Source organism: Argopecten irradians, chromosome 11 (assembly GCF_041381155.1).
Source record: "Argopecten irradians isolate NY chromosome 11, Ai_NY, whole genome shotgun sequence".
NCBI lineage: Eukaryota > Metazoa > Mollusca > Bivalvia > Pectinida > Pectinidae > Argopecten > Argopecten irradians.
In genome coordinates this window covers 23840516-23858607 of record NC_091144.1, presented here as the reverse complement: position 1 = coordinate 23858607, position 18092 = coordinate 23840516, and the positions used below count along the sequence as shown (strand labels likewise).

The following is an 18092-nucleotide window of genomic DNA, read 5'->3' as shown; positions in this document are numbered from 1 at the left end:
TTTCCTTTACAAACCCGGGTCAATATTCCTCTCGTGCGTGTGGAATAAGTAGTATTGTAATAACGACAATAAAGGAATCCTGAAGACAATCAATATGTTTCCCCTGTAGCACTATTGACTTTTCGTTACCCGTCGAGCTACGTACCCTACTACCCGATTCCAGGTAAACAGTTTCTATATCACTTCCTTGCTGCTTGTATATACTTTTATACAGGATGTCGGTCGATATTTCACCACAAAGCCGTATACATTTATATAGTGCCATCTCAGAACACACTCCCGGCATCCAGTTGTTGCTATGGCGGCAAAATAAACACTGACAAAATGGCGGCTAAGTGGTTGGGGCTTTCGGTACTGCTGGATTTTATCTGTGGTCAGTATAAGTGTGTATAACTATAAATCTGTTTTTGATGTATTGATAAACAATGATATATAAGAAACATAAGCTGAGTAGGTATAGTTTTATGTAGATGTTAATTGTTGTAAGATTGGAGTTACGTTACGCTTTTGTGAACACATGCTGAAAGATGCTCCACCGCCGACAGAGCATAAATGATATTCTTCGTTTGAACAATAATTGGTGTTTAATATATCATGTATATATATATGTCTCATTAACACAAAAAATAATTAAATCAATTCATTTCGCCTTTGGTGCATGCGAAATCAGTACTTCATTCCATATAGGATATTGTGACACGGAATTTTTTCGGGATGCAATTAATTATTTTTCATATTTTTAACTTGAAGTAAATTAAGAAGCTTAAACTTTTCAATGGTGGTAATGGTGTAAAGTAAGTAACTTTTGTAACTGAAGAAAAATACTAAATCGTCTGCTCCTGTTTTTGATAGTGAAAAAAATACCATTTGTCAGCAATGGAGCATCTTTAAGTAATATCGATTTCCTGTATTAGGTATAAATCTAGCAAACATATCTACAAACACTAGCTATGAAATCTTCCACACTTCCTTCATTTAAATATCATTTAAATCATCGTGAATGCTGAATATGTGTAGGGTATCTTTGATTTGAAAAAAAAATGGATTAATACCCTTAAAGCTCAAAAGTTAAATCATTTATAAAAGAAATATATATAATCCTGCAATTGATGGTTCAGATTTTAACTTTGACATAAAGGAATGATATTTACTCTAGTACAATGTAGTTACATATTAGTGTAATACTGTCTCACTGTAACAGGAAAATCGAAATACAGCTGGATTTACATTTTAGTTACGATAAAAAGATTCAGGATATTAAAGCAAACAACTGTCACTTAATTCCATCAAATTTGGATACTGTTTATTATGTATACGCATGGCATCATTTAAACTAACTGTTTTTGTGTGTTATAAATTATATTTTGGCATAGAGGGCCTAGTGGAAGCGGCTTTACGATACTGATTTGAATAAACGAGTTAAATGATATTCTATAAAACTGGCGAGTAGAATATCGAATAATTTAACGATTTTTACGTATAGTCAATACTGAAAATTATTTATTTTGTTATTTTGTTATTTTATTTATTTATTTGGTTATTTTATATTTTTATTTATTTGGTTATTTCATTTATTTATTGTTCGTATTAAAAATATAATAAATCTCCATTCTATTGTAGGAAGCCTGGCCAGCCGCTGTTACTATGGATACTACCAATACTATAACATCTACTCTAATTACTACTATCTGTCCTATTACTGTAGTAACGGTTGCTGTGGCTACTATTATGACACAAAATGCTGCACCAGGTACGTAACAATGGCGACTAAGAAATAGAACAGTCTTGATAACTGAGAACTGAGAGTTTAGTTAATCTTCCAGCTCATTTAGTAGATAAGTTTATGATTTGCTAAGCAAGGTTCAACCTCAAGTTGTGGTGAAAATCGAAGACACGATAAGGTTTTTATCCCGTTTCGTGACCTTCATTCTACACTTGCTGTTCTCTCATATATATCCTCGATACTCCAAGGGTTACTATCACTGTCGTTACATCCACTCCTGGAGTATGTCAAAGTAAACTGATGGCAATTCGGGAGAAAAGTACAGACCAATCACAGGCCTGCAGAGACTTCCGTTGAAGATTTACAAAGAGCACTACTCAACTTCAAAACGATTGAAGTACCGATTATTTTGATAAAAATCATGTGACTAAACTGCCCAATTATTGTTGTTACATACTCAAGAGGTGGATATAGTGACAGTGATGATATCCTCCGAAATATTGAGGATGTCTTATATCACGGTATATACTTTAATTTTGCTGTTGTATTTTATACACATGTACCACATTTAATTAAATATTTAAAGCACCTAAACGATATTCAGATTGCTTGTTTTCAGAAGATCTACTCCATTCTCTTTGCTCTTTTATCTGTTTGTGTTTTCTGTTCCAGTGCCGGGACTATAGCAGGATCTGTGGTCGGGGCATTCGTTTTTATAGCCGTGGTGGTCGGGATCTTTGTGTGTTGGTGGATGAATAAGAAGCGGGCAAGACGAGGAGTCGTTGTGCAGCAAGGCGCCCGCCCAAACAATACTACAGTAGCTGTCGGTATGGCATACAAAAGTCTTTAAAAACAAAAGAAAACAAAATTCATACAAAAGTCGCTTTTGGAAAGTTCCCTTGAATTGATGTATAACGTCATTGCTTTGCATGCAAAAATGTCTCGGTTTCTGTAAATAAGGTAACCTTTCATACATCTAACAAACAAATGGAGTTGCTACAATATCCATTCACAGATGAAAAAAAACCCACTTTAGACGGAGATGACGCCTTTTAAAACTAATTAATTAATGTTGCATTTAGTACCATGGGTTATTGGCCTATACGGATAATATTGATTTCTGTGTTTATGATTATCAATATATTGTTTTTTTCTAATTTCCCTCAACATTCATACAAACTATTGGTTATCGCTTGTTGTTCCGCTATTTAAGCAATAAACTGATACAAGATTGGACATACAGTTGATATGAAGCCCATTCAAAAGGAAGATAAATAAAATGGCGCCAGTTAGGGCGCTATGAATATATTTATCTTTCTGACAGATGGGATTCATATCAACTGTATATCCAATCTGGTAACAGTTTATTGCTTATATTTACATTACGATCATTCAAATTCAAATCCATACACGTATATCTTTTGAATTTCCCACTTGTGCTAGTGTTGACGTCACCAAGTTCAACACAAATCGGTTTGAAACAAGCGAACAAATGAAAACTATGTGACGATATTTTTTCAATAAATGCTATTTCTTCAACACGATAATACTACTGAATTTCAAAGGCCGCACAACTTGAAAACCATTTTTTTAAATTATTTGACCGTTATGTATAGGCGTAAGTATACATTGTATACATTGTCCAATAAGCGGCGAAAACGTTAAATATTCGTACGCTTGACCAGATTGAAGTTCAAAGCATGATATTGCTCATCTGATTTAACATAGATTAAACGGCAATCTGAAAGTAGAATGGAAATATTATATGCAGTTTCCTATCACCTGTTGATAGGCTCTATATTTTAACAGTTGCCCACCAGATACGTTGTCCTCCATATGAAGGACAATCATACAAATAAATTAATATCATCATAATAGCACATGTTTGGCCTCTTAACAATCCTCAGTCACATCATTTATCGTTTGAATGTGATATTCACTACTGACTAGCATGTTATAGTTTAGATAGGCAGGACATAAATTATTCATAATTTTAACAACCAAAACACATTTGTTGTATTCGACCCTGTGGGTGAAAGGCAACCAGCTCAATTTGACAAACAGTTGTACACTGGGAACACTATAATCTACATTTTGGGTAACATAGACAATATGTACATGCGTTAGTTACATTAAATCCTTATAAATATGAAATGATACTTGTTACCAAAATTGACGTAATATGATGTACGTTAACCCAACTTACATGTATGTTTACTGTGATTCAATTTCGCGTTTTTATACCTTCGAGATATCGAGACAGGCACCTAGCGTTCTCCATTATTGTATTTTAAACTGTCTCACAGCGATTTATACTCACGATCTCATATCTCCCGCGAAATTGACTGGGACGCGAAAATGAGTTTGTTTCGAGTAATAATTAAAAATGGTATGTGTAAAGTCGCTAAACAATTATAATTAAGAAAAGAAGAAATTAATTTTATCTCCACTATTTTTCAGTACATTCCCAGCAGACACATTATCCTCAGCCTCAGCCATACGGACAACCGATGCACTACCAGCCACCTATGCAAGGGATGCCTCCCCCACAACAGATCAACCCCGCCTATCCACCTGCGCCTCCCATGGGGCCAGCACCTGTAGGCACTGTCAACAACTACCCGCCCCCTCCGGCATATCCTGGACCCCAGGGTATGACACCCATGGGCGCTGCACCTATGAAACCAGCTTATATGCCAAGTCACTGAAAATAATTGAAACATTTTTTTTTGAGAAAGGGTTTTAATATTTTGGAAGACATGTGTTTTGATAACATGCATTCTTTCTGAAATTTATTCTTTAATAATCATCAATTGTGTATATTTACATATAATTTAGCAATGAATCACATGATGATTTTTGTAATATTTTTGTACATACCATTTCTATAATTTGTTTTGTTTTTTATTTACGTATCTATTCATGTATGTGTTAAACGATTAGTCTCAGACGCATTTTTGTTGATTTTACAAAAGATTTGTATTAGTTTTTATCCAGCCAGATGCTGTTATTTCCCAACTCCGGTGGTATACCTAAGAGTGATACTGTAGGCGTGACTAAGTTATCGAGAACTAAGCTTTAACTATTAAACACGAATAGCACGAATGATCTGCTTAGATGTTGTCCTATGGTTTTCTTGATTTATAGCTTATTACATTATTTTTGGACTCGTTATCATTTTGCTGTAGTATTTTTAATAATCACTAACATCACATTTGCTGTATCTGTGGTTTAAGGCTATTGAACTTTCTTCTTTGAACTGTACTGAACGAAGTGATGGTTGAACACCCGAAGCTTTCTGCAACAAATACTGTGCATAAATCAATTAAAAACTGAAATATGAACTATGATCAGGGCCCACTTTCACGATTATCCCTTAACTTTAAGGAATTCCTGAACTGAAAATTTTCCAAAGAAAACATTACAAAAGTAAAGGAAAAAAAAACCTTAGAAGCGTTCCTTAAATTCTGTAAGGTTTCCCTATGGAGAATTTTAAGTTAAGGGATTCCTTAAATTTAAGTAACGTTCATGAAACTGGGCCCTGGAAATATTAACTTCTCATATAAAGGAAAATAAAGACATTTTTGGGTGGTTCGATTGCATTTTATCTTGCTAGTTCAAAATCAAAACATTTTGATAAACTTTCACCTTTTCATCAATATCTTTCATAAAAAATTAAAATCATTTGCTTACGAAATACAACATTCGGTGATAATTATTCTCTCGTACAGTTATAAAGAAAACTTCATTTTACCTACGAAATGAGCATAATTAAGCATAATTAGTTATATTTGAGATGCTAGAGTTAGATTGATAGGTACAGTCATACTTCTACACCGATAATACAACGATTGGTAAAGCTTTCGGAAATCGTCTGTAAATGTGCTTAAAATTCACCAATCATGTGTCATTAGAATTGTTTAATGTTTTAAAGGGTTTTGCTTTAAATGCCTTCTAGATCTGCTTTAGGTTTAGGAGATTAAAAATGTGTCTTCAGGTGTGAATGTGTTTCATACCACTGTCTTACATAGACACATAAAGGGAAGTAACTCTGATGAATCTTGCTATGGAATCATTGCGATTGTAATTATATACTTGTTTTATTTAAAAGGCATGTTCCATATAAAGATGAATTCAAATAAAAGGGAAAAAAATCACCCATTTGTATTTTTGTTCCGTTGATAATGAGTCAACCATTTACCGCTATAATGACGAGTCCTTGAGTTCGTGTCTTACGTTTTATTTTGTTGATGGTTTTTTTTTTTTTTTTTTTTTTTTTTTTTTTTTCATTTTTAACATTATTGATTTTGATGTTCTTATTTTTCTCTTATATTTCCACGTATATTATGTTTTGCTGGGATTCATTAATCTTTTCTAACTTGTGTAATTGTAAACAAGACGATTTTCCTCAATAGTTTATTTGTCTAGTATTCATTTTACCTCATATCGTTACATTTCTTGTTATCCTTGTTGAAATTTAAATACGCAAATAAAATACAGATTTGCATTGAAAAAAATCTTTATTTTTAATTAATTTTATAGCATTTGTACATAAAAAAACTTGTATTTTTTGTTATTTCGATGGATTCCGTGGCTGTATTGTGCGAGTTATCTTCCTTTAAACTGGTGTCTCATTTTATTTTTAAATTTGTATTCAAGTTGTGTTTAGTCAGATATATTATAAACATAAATTTCATCCATATACTTTTGGCAATTATTTGGTCAACAAATTACTGAAAGGTCACTTATGTAAGTAAATGACTCAAGCGTACTTGACTTGCGTCCTATGATTTAGATGATACTTACTATTTTCTATTTACACTAAGCCGATACCATATCAGATGTTTAAGATTATCCCTACACCTAGAATAAAGCCTTTTTTGTGATGCTTTTAATATTCTACAGACTGGTGACTAGTTTAGGTTAAGAGTTGCAACTCGTAAAAATGAGTTACCTAGAGTATGTCGGAACATCTTGGCCCCTTTTCCGTCGTGATCCTAGATCAATATTACTCACTCAATAATCACTGATGCGAATCTATTGACAAGGATTATTTACGTCATCAATCATAATAAAGCATTCTCATCATTTTTGACCCCTGATAGATTGAAATGGCTACCTTAAATACCCTTGTAAAATCATCCCCATCAACCGCGATGATTGGATAGTTGACACCTACATTCTAATGTGAAAATTCCGATGAAATGTCGATTAAGAGACCATCCTTTAATGAACCGTAAGTGATTATCCTGTCCCTATACTGTGGTAGTGTGCGGACACAACAATTATATTGTTGTCCGCTCATCAATTTACCTATCATCTGTAATGCGATTTCAACTTTTCTATAGCACCTATCGAAGTTAATAGCTTCCCATATGACATAAGCTATGATGTAGATCGTGGGTAAAGAGGGTGTCTTTATTTGTGGGATACAATGAAAGCAGGAATATTCCCTGGGTGTGACATGAAGCGTAGAACATTCTGGTCAAACGTGGTAGGTGAAATATGTATATAATGAATGTATGTTTAATACAAGGAACTTATACCAACACAATATTTGCAGCTATTGATCAATTACAACCTGAAGTAGTGAAGTGACAGTACAATAGTAGTGAAATGATGCAGCTATAAAATGTAAATGATTTTAGCAACTGGGATTATGTATCTGAAAGTATTTTTTCCAGTGTAATAAGTGTTTGTTTCCTCTAACAGCCAGTAATATTAAACATATTTTATACACTTGATCAAAATAAAACTGTAATTGACAAGTAACATGATATGAAACGTGTTAATAAAAAGAACTTTTCAACACGATTCGAAAAAAAAATCGAGTTTTGAAAAAAAAATTGAGTTTTCAAAACAAAATTGAGTTTTCAAAACAAATCGAGTTTTCAAAACAAATTGAACAAAATATCATTAACTTCTGGACTAAACTACCAAGTCCGGCTTTGGTTTCGCCGAAAGTGAGCTGGTTTGCAGAAACGCAGACTAGAAGACTTTCTTCTGACTTTGCGAACTTTAATATACTTCAAAATAGTATTGTTAGATAGACAACATCAATGGTTTGTCATATATTCTTGTTAGTAATGACAGGCTAAGAATAAATGGTTTTCCGTCTAGTTTGTTTGTCAAAGGATTAGTAAAACATACCAGTATTAACGCCAATATAAATATATTTAATAAAGACAGATAATTAAATAGATATCAGTTCGCTAACACCAGACATCACCAAAATGCCAAGGACGTTAAGTGTGTGCACACATAGCATTCATTGTTCCCAGTTTTTTTTATTGAAATATCGCTTCCACAGCTGACACACTTTCATGTGTTTACGATATAAGGTATACAGTTAATTCAATATCGAAATATATTTTACCAAATCACATCCGTGATGATATTAAAACAGTAAACAATGGATGAGCAACACCGCGAATCATAAATTATCATAATATATTTGTTTAGTTTTTGTAAGAATCTGCATTATTGTTTTAAATATAAATAAGACATAGTATTACATGTTAAACGATAGAGACAAAATACGACATAAAATCCATTTATACAAAAAGTGCATTTTGTAAAAATTCCGCATCTATTATTACTATGTATTACATTTCTGCAGATATGAAATACGCGATAAGAAGATTTATACAATATTAGCTGAACGGTTCGGAACACAATCTTCCATACAGTCGAAAGAACAAATGTTCTTCTTTGGATGTGATGTAATGGGTTTTTTTATCTCTCAAAATACTGTATCACTGTTATACAAGTGTATTTTAAAGAACTTATCTATATGCTTTAAAAACATCCGTCATTTGAGAAAAATAATGCTCACCTATACTAGTACAAGTCGATCAAATTGATAGTTAGAGTGTTTACTGTTAAAAATCTTTTTTTTTTTCTTTTTTTTTTGTAAAATTGTTGCTTTTGGCTATAAAACAATTCATGACATTAAGGTAAAAATATCTATGTCGTATTGTTCAATTAAATTTAAATATTTTAATCAAGTATATAAATCAGCATGCGATTCCACTGTAATTATTATTATCACCAAGTTCCTCTGTCAGGAATGCACTTGTATTTAAAAAGGTAATACCTACAACTTTAAACTTTAATCGACAATTTGTACAAACCATTCAGTGTGCGGAATGAACCAACTAAAGTAAACGTATCTATTAAATTTAATAATAGTTTACTTGTATTCATGTTTTCATTTCGTTTCCTTTTTTTCTTTATTTAAAGTAAAGTACAAAATTGACGTAATTTATTATTTTTGATATCCAATTATTCCCAATAATTTTCCTTCCCAAATCTGACAAGAAATGTATTAGATAAAGCATATCATGCCTTTTAGAGTCATAGAAAAGTTTGATGATCAAAAGTGGTTAAAGAACAGCAAGACATTTTGAAACATGTGTGAAACATATCTGTAAACAAACATCTAGGTTTGTATTCACACACAGTCTATAAAGGTTAAACGACAGGCTGTTACAGAGGTGTTATTCTCGTCTTTACGTTTAAGTGTCAAAAATCGTGTATTACACGGAAATAAACCGGAATCAGGAGTTAGTTTAACAGTGCCATCATAATAACACTGTCTAGCTAGACACCACGGAGTCTACATCATAAAGTCACAATTGAAAGCTGAATAGTCCGGATTGAAAGAACGCATTGAAAATCTTATTGCTTGGTAGTCCTCTTCTTCTTCGAATGGACTTTATTTTTCCACTGAAAATAATACCTGTACATCACATTAAAGGGCAAATATTTTAATCCTAAATAAATAACAATGTTTTTGAAATCACGATTTCATTTAAGTGTTATTGATTAAAACTAGTCAATTCTCAGTGACACAGTTGAAATATGTCCTGCAAACATGGCATGATTAAACTAAATCTAATTCTATACGAGTGTAAAAAGGACAGATTAAAAAAAACGAATCTTTTAATTTTGGCAGTGAAGCGTTCTGCTTGTGATGATATGATAGACTCATCAGAGCCTAATGATTGAATGATTGGTTTGTATTGAGCCATTATTGGGTACGATTGTCCATGTGTAAAACGATTATTAGGTTAGGATAATCTGAACCCGGCTGTGATAGGGTAATGTTTTATCTCGCCCTTCCACACACTATGTCTTCCCTCTAAATGATGACAAACGAGTCCCAGAGGATCGTAATTACAATATATGTCCAGAGTCTTGAAGACAGGGTCTTTTGAGGAGGTGGTCGTTTGGGTGGGGAAAACAACAATTGCTATCCGGAGTAATGGTCATTAGGGCGATGGAAATAGAGGCATCACCACAGTACCTGTCACGAAGTATCGTCTTAATTTGACTAAACTGGACAATTATTCAATAAGGATTTCAATGGGATGTTGAAACGAGACGGGGGATTTGATAACACACGAAACCAACACAATGCTGCATTACAGTGGATGGCTGTCTTGGAGAACACAGATGTGGACTAGGAACTCTAACAGGGTCTCTAACTAGACAAGGAGGAGGTCGGAATGGCCAAAAGACAGGTCGGGTCCCCTAAATGTAATTACACTGCAATAAATTGGGGATTAAGCGTTGATCAAACCGCTATTAATACGCATTAATGTCAAAACACGATTTGGTAATCAACTCGCGACAGACCTGATCGTATCGCCGTTCAGGAGAGGTGTCACTTGCCCCGATAAATCTAGATGTTTTAAATCTTTAAATTAAGTGATATAGACAGATATCACCTTTTTTTATTGGTTTTTATTTATTTTTTTTTGGGGGGGGGGGGGGAGGGGGCGGGGGTTACTTTCAGATTTTCAGATTTTATAATTAACAGTATCTTCTAATAATTTGATAATTTTAAATTAACTGCAATAATTTTATATATGTTATAGGAATATAACACTTAAATCAGAGTGTAATCCACATATACCGCAAAAATATCCATAACCTAAAGAGTTATATTCAAAGTAATCCTTATAATTCAATCTAAATCTGTGAAATTCCACATTTCCTGAAGGTTTCGTTTTTTCTATGACATCATTGCGACGTCAAATTTTACGTTATGAGTCGATAACATAATGTTTTAATCCAATGAAAACACTTGTTACAAACAAGATTTAATTACTTGATATCATAAATAATGCAAAGTCAGATGGTTTATTTTCAAGAAATTGGATTTTCATTTTCATCTATATGAAATAATAACACAGTTTCGCTGTCTTATATAACAATACGGAAAAACTATGTCTGTTAAAAGGTTTAGCAAGAAATAATGCATGTGTTTCTTTGTTGATAAATAAAAAATGTGGTCACTGTAAATACATGTATGTGCAATCATACAGATATGGGGCGCATTGCTCATGGAAATAACACCTTATTGAATCGTTAACTATTACCAGTGAATTATACATCACCCTATTAATGTTTTTATTTTCTACATTTACTTTCTTACTTTTTTTAGATAATACAATAAACGTTTGTGTAGACAGCCTACACATCCAACGTTTCTTGGTATAGGACGTCGGACGCACTTCTACTGAGAGAAACAAAATCAATAGAATAAATCAGAAAAATCCATTCAATCTTAATTTCGCTACAAAACCTATTGCCACATACGTTGCTTTGATTACAAATGTGCGCCTAGTGCAGATTGTCCTTCCCATAGGACGAAAAGAACTAATGACTTATGGGTAGAGCCGGTCATCTTGGCGCTGACCCCTCTCGTGGCCCCAACAGATAAATTGACGTTTCACTGAGTGTGAGTATATAAGTTGCTGTTAAATTTACGATTCATCAATTTAGACCCTCGTTGCTTGGCATTGTGAGGACCCGCAAACCAAATTACATTTGAATATACCAGATAGGACTAGAAACGTAATGGCCTATGATCGGCCCTGGGACTCACCGTTTTCCAATATTTGCCGTGAATTCTGTTTGCGACTATGAGTGAAAATGGGTATTTAGAGGGGATCAAAAACGCGTCTCATCATATTTGCCAATTTCTTGAGGCAGAAATTACGGCTGATAAGAGGCGCGCTCTAAGAAGGGGCAATAAAAAGTTAATAAGGAGTGAATCAAAATGCGCATGAATTTCACGAAACAGCATTATGTGGGATTAGGCCGGACGGGAATCGGTGGTATAGCTGATCCAAGAAGCGTCGATTATAATGCCATTGAAATTGGGCACACATGAAACCGAAGAGACAAATAAGCATAAGTATTAAGGGGTCTTATATGTGACAAAACAGTGTGAGCCGATACAGTATAGCTGTGATCGCAAACTCCCCCAAACACAGATAACCATATGCCGGGCCGGAAGCCCTGCTAGGACAATCACACCCTCCCTAATATCTTTTTAATATTTCTTATTGGAGGGATTGTGGTGGATCAAAGGCTATGGTACACAAAGCGACGCTATCAAAACAGATCACGCCGATAAAAAACAAACGCTTATAGATTGACGACAAGGTCATAGAATAACAAAAGATGACCCATTATTAGAGTTTGATTACATATTCCACGCGCAGGCGTTGCCTTATATGGTACGAGGTCTTTGGCATTTGATAAACGAGACTGCTCTGACGATTTGTGAAAGGTGACCTGTCAAAATATCGAAATGAAACTGTTGAACAATCTTGTGACATCACGACATGTGTAATTTAGGGTGGTATTTCGTGGAATCTTAATTAATATGGATTTGATTCAGTGGAAACTGATAGATCTGCACCTAGATTATGAATCGCAATATCTTTTGATAAATCACTCACTCAAATGGGAAATCTTTCCAATAATATATTTATATACCAGTGAAAAATTGTCGATTGAACAGTTTAAGACAGGGACAGTCATTTTTCTGTTTGCCGATTTATCTTGCTTAGATGTTCTCTTGAAACACAGATAATTCTATATCTATACGTATTATATTATGCTTATGAAAGAAAAATATAGGATAAAATTATCCCAATTTGCATTACTATTCATGAAAAATACGATATAGTGTATGTGTAGTTGAATCCGTAATACAACAATCATTCAGTCAAAATTGAGAATTACCTTTTTGCTTATCGCCGTTATCCTGTCACTATTTGTTAGTTATAAGAGTAAAACATTAGTTTTGCCCGAGAAAATCAACAAACAAACATATTTAAATCTAATAATTATTAATCGATGTTTTGATAGAGAACATTTAACAAATATAAATCAAATTCATAACACTTCCCAAAACAAGATTATACATTGATATAAGACAACTGATTTATGAGTATATATCGAGAGCCCATTGGTCATACTGACCTGCTATTGAGTCTACATTGGCTCGTGATTTCCCCCACCCACCAACCTTTTATACCAACTTTTATTATCGTTATCTTTCTTTTACCTATAGTAGTAACCCTCCTTCTTCCTCTTTTTTTCCAACTAGTATTCGTAAACTTGCTTAGATAAGACTTTCTCAGTAGAGTTCTTGATTAGATTATCTTCCTCTATTTTGAAACCAGAATCAGACAAGTGTAGAAACAAAAATGATCAGTCTTAGTGATTAAATTATTATAAAATTTAGTGATTTTTTTTATTCTAGAGATTGGTGGTCGATACTGGTTCCACTTCAGCTGTTGTTTTTGTTTTTGATTTGAGTCCAGAATTAGCCATTTTACAAGGAGATTCGGAAAATACGATTTCTCTTTATTAATTTTTTTTTCTTTTTCTTTTAATTTTTATTGTTTTTGCAAAAACACCCATTATATTTGTTGTTCATTGACGTTTTCCTACAAGACTTCTAAAGACTAGCTTTTAACCCTATAAAATTTTCAATAATTTTGACAAAAACTTACAAGAAACAAAACACACGGAATAAATATAATTAATATAATGATATTAACCTACATGTACTAGTTGGTGCTATGATAAAAATGGGTAGATACAATTATATTTCGGAGGAGGTAAACAAAATTATAATATGGAGGTAAAATAGCCAAAAATTACTAAGGTTTAGATACTGAATTTATCAATATAAACTATGAGATATAGAAAACATTGCTCTCTTGTACTACTATAGCAATTAACTTTAACTTTCACTCCCAAACACTGGCCTTACATACACCAGAATGTTGTGGAGTAAGATATGTTCATTACTTTTCATTTTCAATCTATTTTTTTTTAAAACACTACAATGGAACTTACGTAAATGTCGGATTATAGATTACAGAATTAACTTAAGCCTGGCATTATTGATCATTTAAACTTGTGAATATGTTTAACTTTTTTCCTATCAAGAACATAACTATGAAAACATGTAAATATCATTCACGCCACATCTGAACAAAATGTCGCAACGCGCTAAGAGATGCGCACGCAGGTATATCTAAGCAGAAACCGGAAGTTGGTACGAGATTACACGATATCTAGGACCACGTTTCACTCTGCCATTGTTTACTCTTCCATCATGTGTATAATATTAAGTGCAGTCTATTTAAATGAACTGCAGACTGGGTACCCAGGGGACAGGATCGGAACACGATTCGGCGCAGTGTCCCGATATGGCGGAGCGATTTGGTTTTTTGAGTCATTTTAGTTAATATCCTTAGTCTTAGCAAGCAGACAGAAAGTCGGGGGAAGGGAAGCATGCAGCTTTAAGGTCTGATAATGGATAGTGCTCTTATTTCATCCGCTTCAAAATGGATCAGACATTCAAGTTAATGGGAGAAGACCAAGACATTGAAATTTGAAAGCTAAGCAAGATACGAAAACACCAAAAGTCGAAATGATGATGGGCCTCCATTAAAGATAGTTGTATGATAGAAATCTGCCTTCTCTGAGTGTCGCCTCTAGTTCTGGTCAACAACATGGATTCCAGTCAAATCGCTGTTTAACAGTCGCATGTTTGCAGTTGAAAAAACTTATCTGAACTTGATTGTTCTAGTAGATTTCATAAAGTCGAGAGTCGCTGCAGAAAAAAAAATAGAAGTACTTTAGATTTATCAGTGTTTTACCCAGAACTGTGATAGTAAAGGTATCTGAATTTACTCTTAACACAAAGAAAATAAGTTTGTATTGGTGTGCCAACCGAGTTTTGCTATATAAATAAATATAAGACTGAAATGATTAACTATCGAAGGCGAATGATTAATTGCTATCATATGTAAACCTGGAAACAGAAAGAAAATTGTGCTCACGAGCGGTCTCATTTACATTATCAGTTCTTTTTATTGAAAATGATGTTTAAATAAAATTATCATGATGAAGTCCTTGGATGAAGTCCTTGGTTTATTGCTAATATTAGTTTTTGAAACTTCCATTGATATATCAGTGATACTACACGTCTCAGGCATAGCAGGCTTATAATATATCTTAACTTGCGTGAATTTCATTATGGTCATTAAAATCGCGACAAGTATATGATGTGTTGCGTGGAGGGGGATAAATGTGTGTTTTGAGGAATGATGGTGTATTGTTATTATTATTTTTTTTTTTTACAATAGTAGTATCCTTATTCATTTTATATAAGCATTGATGTCACTTTTTTTAACTTCAACAGGGTATGAAAGAAATTTTGTTTGCAAACTGTTTGAATTCGCGTAGCGGATTCTCACAAAAGCTTGCAAACAAAATTTATATCATACCCCGATAAAGTTAAAATATAGTAACATCAATGTTTATAATGAATTTTTAAAACTACTGGATAACGTAAAACGCGTTTAAACGTATGATTCCATTGACTTTCCAATGGATTCTTTTTTTTATAATTGATACGCAACATCGTCGTCTTTATTGTGACGTCATGATAACGTACAAATGTAGGTTTTTCGCCATTAATGCGCCATTCTCGGATTTTTTTCCTTCATGGTATATGAAAAAAAGTATCTGCCAATCAGAAAGTTGGATTTAGTTTAAAAACACATAAAAATTAATTATAGCGTTATCTCACTGAAGCAGACTATCAAACAAACCTAATAACTCATTCCATATATATTATACTAACAAGTGTTTGACAGTCGTTCGACTCCCTTTATACTGTACAGAAGCTACTATTTTATAGCATACGATCACGATCAAAGGATGGCGCCTGAGCCTTCCTTACAGGTGCAAACGCTCATCTAATTAAAGGCAAACCGCGATGCGGAACCAAGAGATGCAAGGGTGATATGCGCAAAAAAAGACATACAGGATGGAAAGTAAATACCAAATTAAGTCGTCTTTCAGTAGGGATTGCAGGTATCTATCTTAACTTTTTCCTGAAGGGCAACAAATCATTAGAAATGTTAATCGAAAGTGATATGCATCCAATACTTTAAAACGGTGCTGCATTCGATCAAAATAAGGATTGATACCATTAGGTAAGCTTACAAAAATGTCTGCCACAGAAAGTATTAAATATTCATATAATAATCAAAAGCAATAAGTGAACACATGTAATGCACTATTTACATACATTGTGGTGTTTGGATTTACCAGTAACAGAGGACCTTGGCACGTGCATGCCCTTTACCCTTTACCCTTTGTGTATAAAAGATCGTTTGGTTTATTATTAAAGTAATAGCCGGCATGAGCAGTTATCTCTGCCATGTTAAACTTACAATCGATCAAGGTGTTAGTAATTGTCTTTCATTTACTACTTCAGATTCTTACCTCGATATCAAATTACGGAGCGAATCGTAAAATGGAGTGATGAATATTCCATTTTGTTCTCAGACACTCATCGTTGTCAATTTTAAGTTAGATAATATATGCTGTCATATGTTATCTGGTTTACTTTGCACGAAGATGGCGTCCTAACTTGTGTCTAATCCTTTAAACATTTTCGTTGATAAAATATGTTTTAAATCAAGTTAAAGTTGTTGACAATTTTAAAGAAAAAATTCTGCCTGGTGATACTTTTACCACTAGTTTTTCGATAAACATATTAAACAAAACAATAGCTTGAAAGATATATGTTGAAAGATAACAACTCTGACATGATTTAAAAGTGATTTTAAAGTGTGATGAAAGATATCATGTAGATACTTAAATAAAATCTAAAATATTAGTTCTACCTGTTCCAAACTTGCATTTGTGTGCTTTAAAATTTAACTTTTGATCTAACTACTCAACTTATAACATAACACTAACCAAAATATGTTTAAAATGTGAACAGGAGTTGTCTCCTTGCCTCAAACCAAAAGGGATTGTTGAAAAAAAACATCATTTTTGTATCTATCTAATTAATTATTATATTGCTTTCATACTACATCTGGCTTTCTTGTTGGCCTATTCCTTTTTGCATACCACTATGGAAAAAACCCCAGAACGACGTTATAGTGACGTTACTAAAGGAGCATTGACGTTGGACGTTGCGTATTGACTTGGAAAAATAATCCCTTAGAAAAGTAACGGAATTGTACATAAAAAGGTATTTTATTTTATCAAATAGTCTATAAGAATGATTATAAGCACTGATGTCACTATTTTTTAAATTTCATCGGGTTATGAAAAAACAAAGGAGTTTACATCATTTTGTGAGAATCCTCTGCGCGTATTCACACAGTTTGCAAACAAAATTATATTTACCATACCCCGAAAAAAACCAATTAGTGATGTCGGTGCTTATTTATAAAAAAAAATATACACCGCACAATTTAACATCTCATTTCAGAACATAATAATAGAAGGTCTGGCAATGTTTGCAGCCTACCTTTGATGGTGTTTTAATTCACATACTACTACTAAAAATGTTTATTATATGACCATCTGTCTTTCTGCGATATTTTGTCATTTTTTATACTTTATTACAATATACGCCAAATGTTATTTATGAACAGTGTATATTTTCATATGCTAGCTTTGTAAGAAATTGGTCCTGGAAATTTATTGATTTTGCAAAATATTGTGATGACGATATTCAAATACGTAGAGGGTAAGATATTAAGACAGGGCCTTTCCAGTCTGATGTCTACTATTCGGCAGTATAAAAAGCAACCCTGACGAGTCTGACAAGCTTACTCCTCATAAATTGAGCCGACCTGTCGTATACATGTCAAGTAGGCAAACACGCGCGCACGTTCTGAGATCCAACACGTCACCCATCCGACACGTGCACAATTAGTGTGATTGCACGGGTAAATAAATCATCAGATATTATGTAGTGCAATCATCTCGAGCGTGGGTCAAGAGAGATTGGCAGGCAAATGTTTGAAAAGGAATTGATACCGCTTTGTGAATCTATCGTATCGCTATCCAGAATGACACTTTGGTTAATAAAAGGTAATCATATTTGGACAGAATATGACTGCCTGGATGCACCGGTTCTAATATAAAATTGCGGATTTCTTAACAATCTAGCGGAAACAGTGATTTTTTGGCTCAAAGCCTCATCGATTATGGCTTTGTTAGCGTTCCGCTATTTTCT

The 18092-nt window shown here is 33.4% G+C and overlaps 1 protein-coding gene across 1 annotated transcript; it reads left to right on the top strand.

The window, feature by feature from the left end:
• The first annotated feature begins 235 nt into the window (after positions 1 to 235).
• On the top strand, positions 236 to 6006 carry LOC138335059 (cysteine and tyrosine-rich protein 1-like). Its single transcript, XM_069283963.1, has 4 exons — positions 236 to 373; positions 1621 to 1750; positions 2396 to 2550; positions 4184 to 6006. The coding sequence occupies exons 1-4, from the start codon at positions 325 to 327 to the stop codon at positions 4429 to 4431; spliced, it is 582 nt and encodes a 193-aa protein (XP_069140064.1). The 5' UTR covers positions 236 to 324; the 3' UTR covers positions 4432 to 6006.
• The last annotated feature ends 12086 nt before the right edge of the window (positions 6007 to 18092 follow it).

Coding starts and splice junctions, on each gene's coding strand:
- LOC138335059 (XM_069283963.1), top strand. CDS start 325: ATGGCGGCTAAGTGGTTGGGGCTTTCGGTACTGCTGGATTTTATCTGT. Junction 1,751..2,395: donor GACACAAAATGCTGCACCAG/GTACGTAACAAT, acceptor TTTCTGTTCCAG/TGCCGGGACTATAGCAGGAT. Junction 2,551..4,183: donor CAATACTACAGTAGCTGTCG/GTATGGCATACA, acceptor ACTATTTTTCAG/TACATTCCCAGCAGACACAT.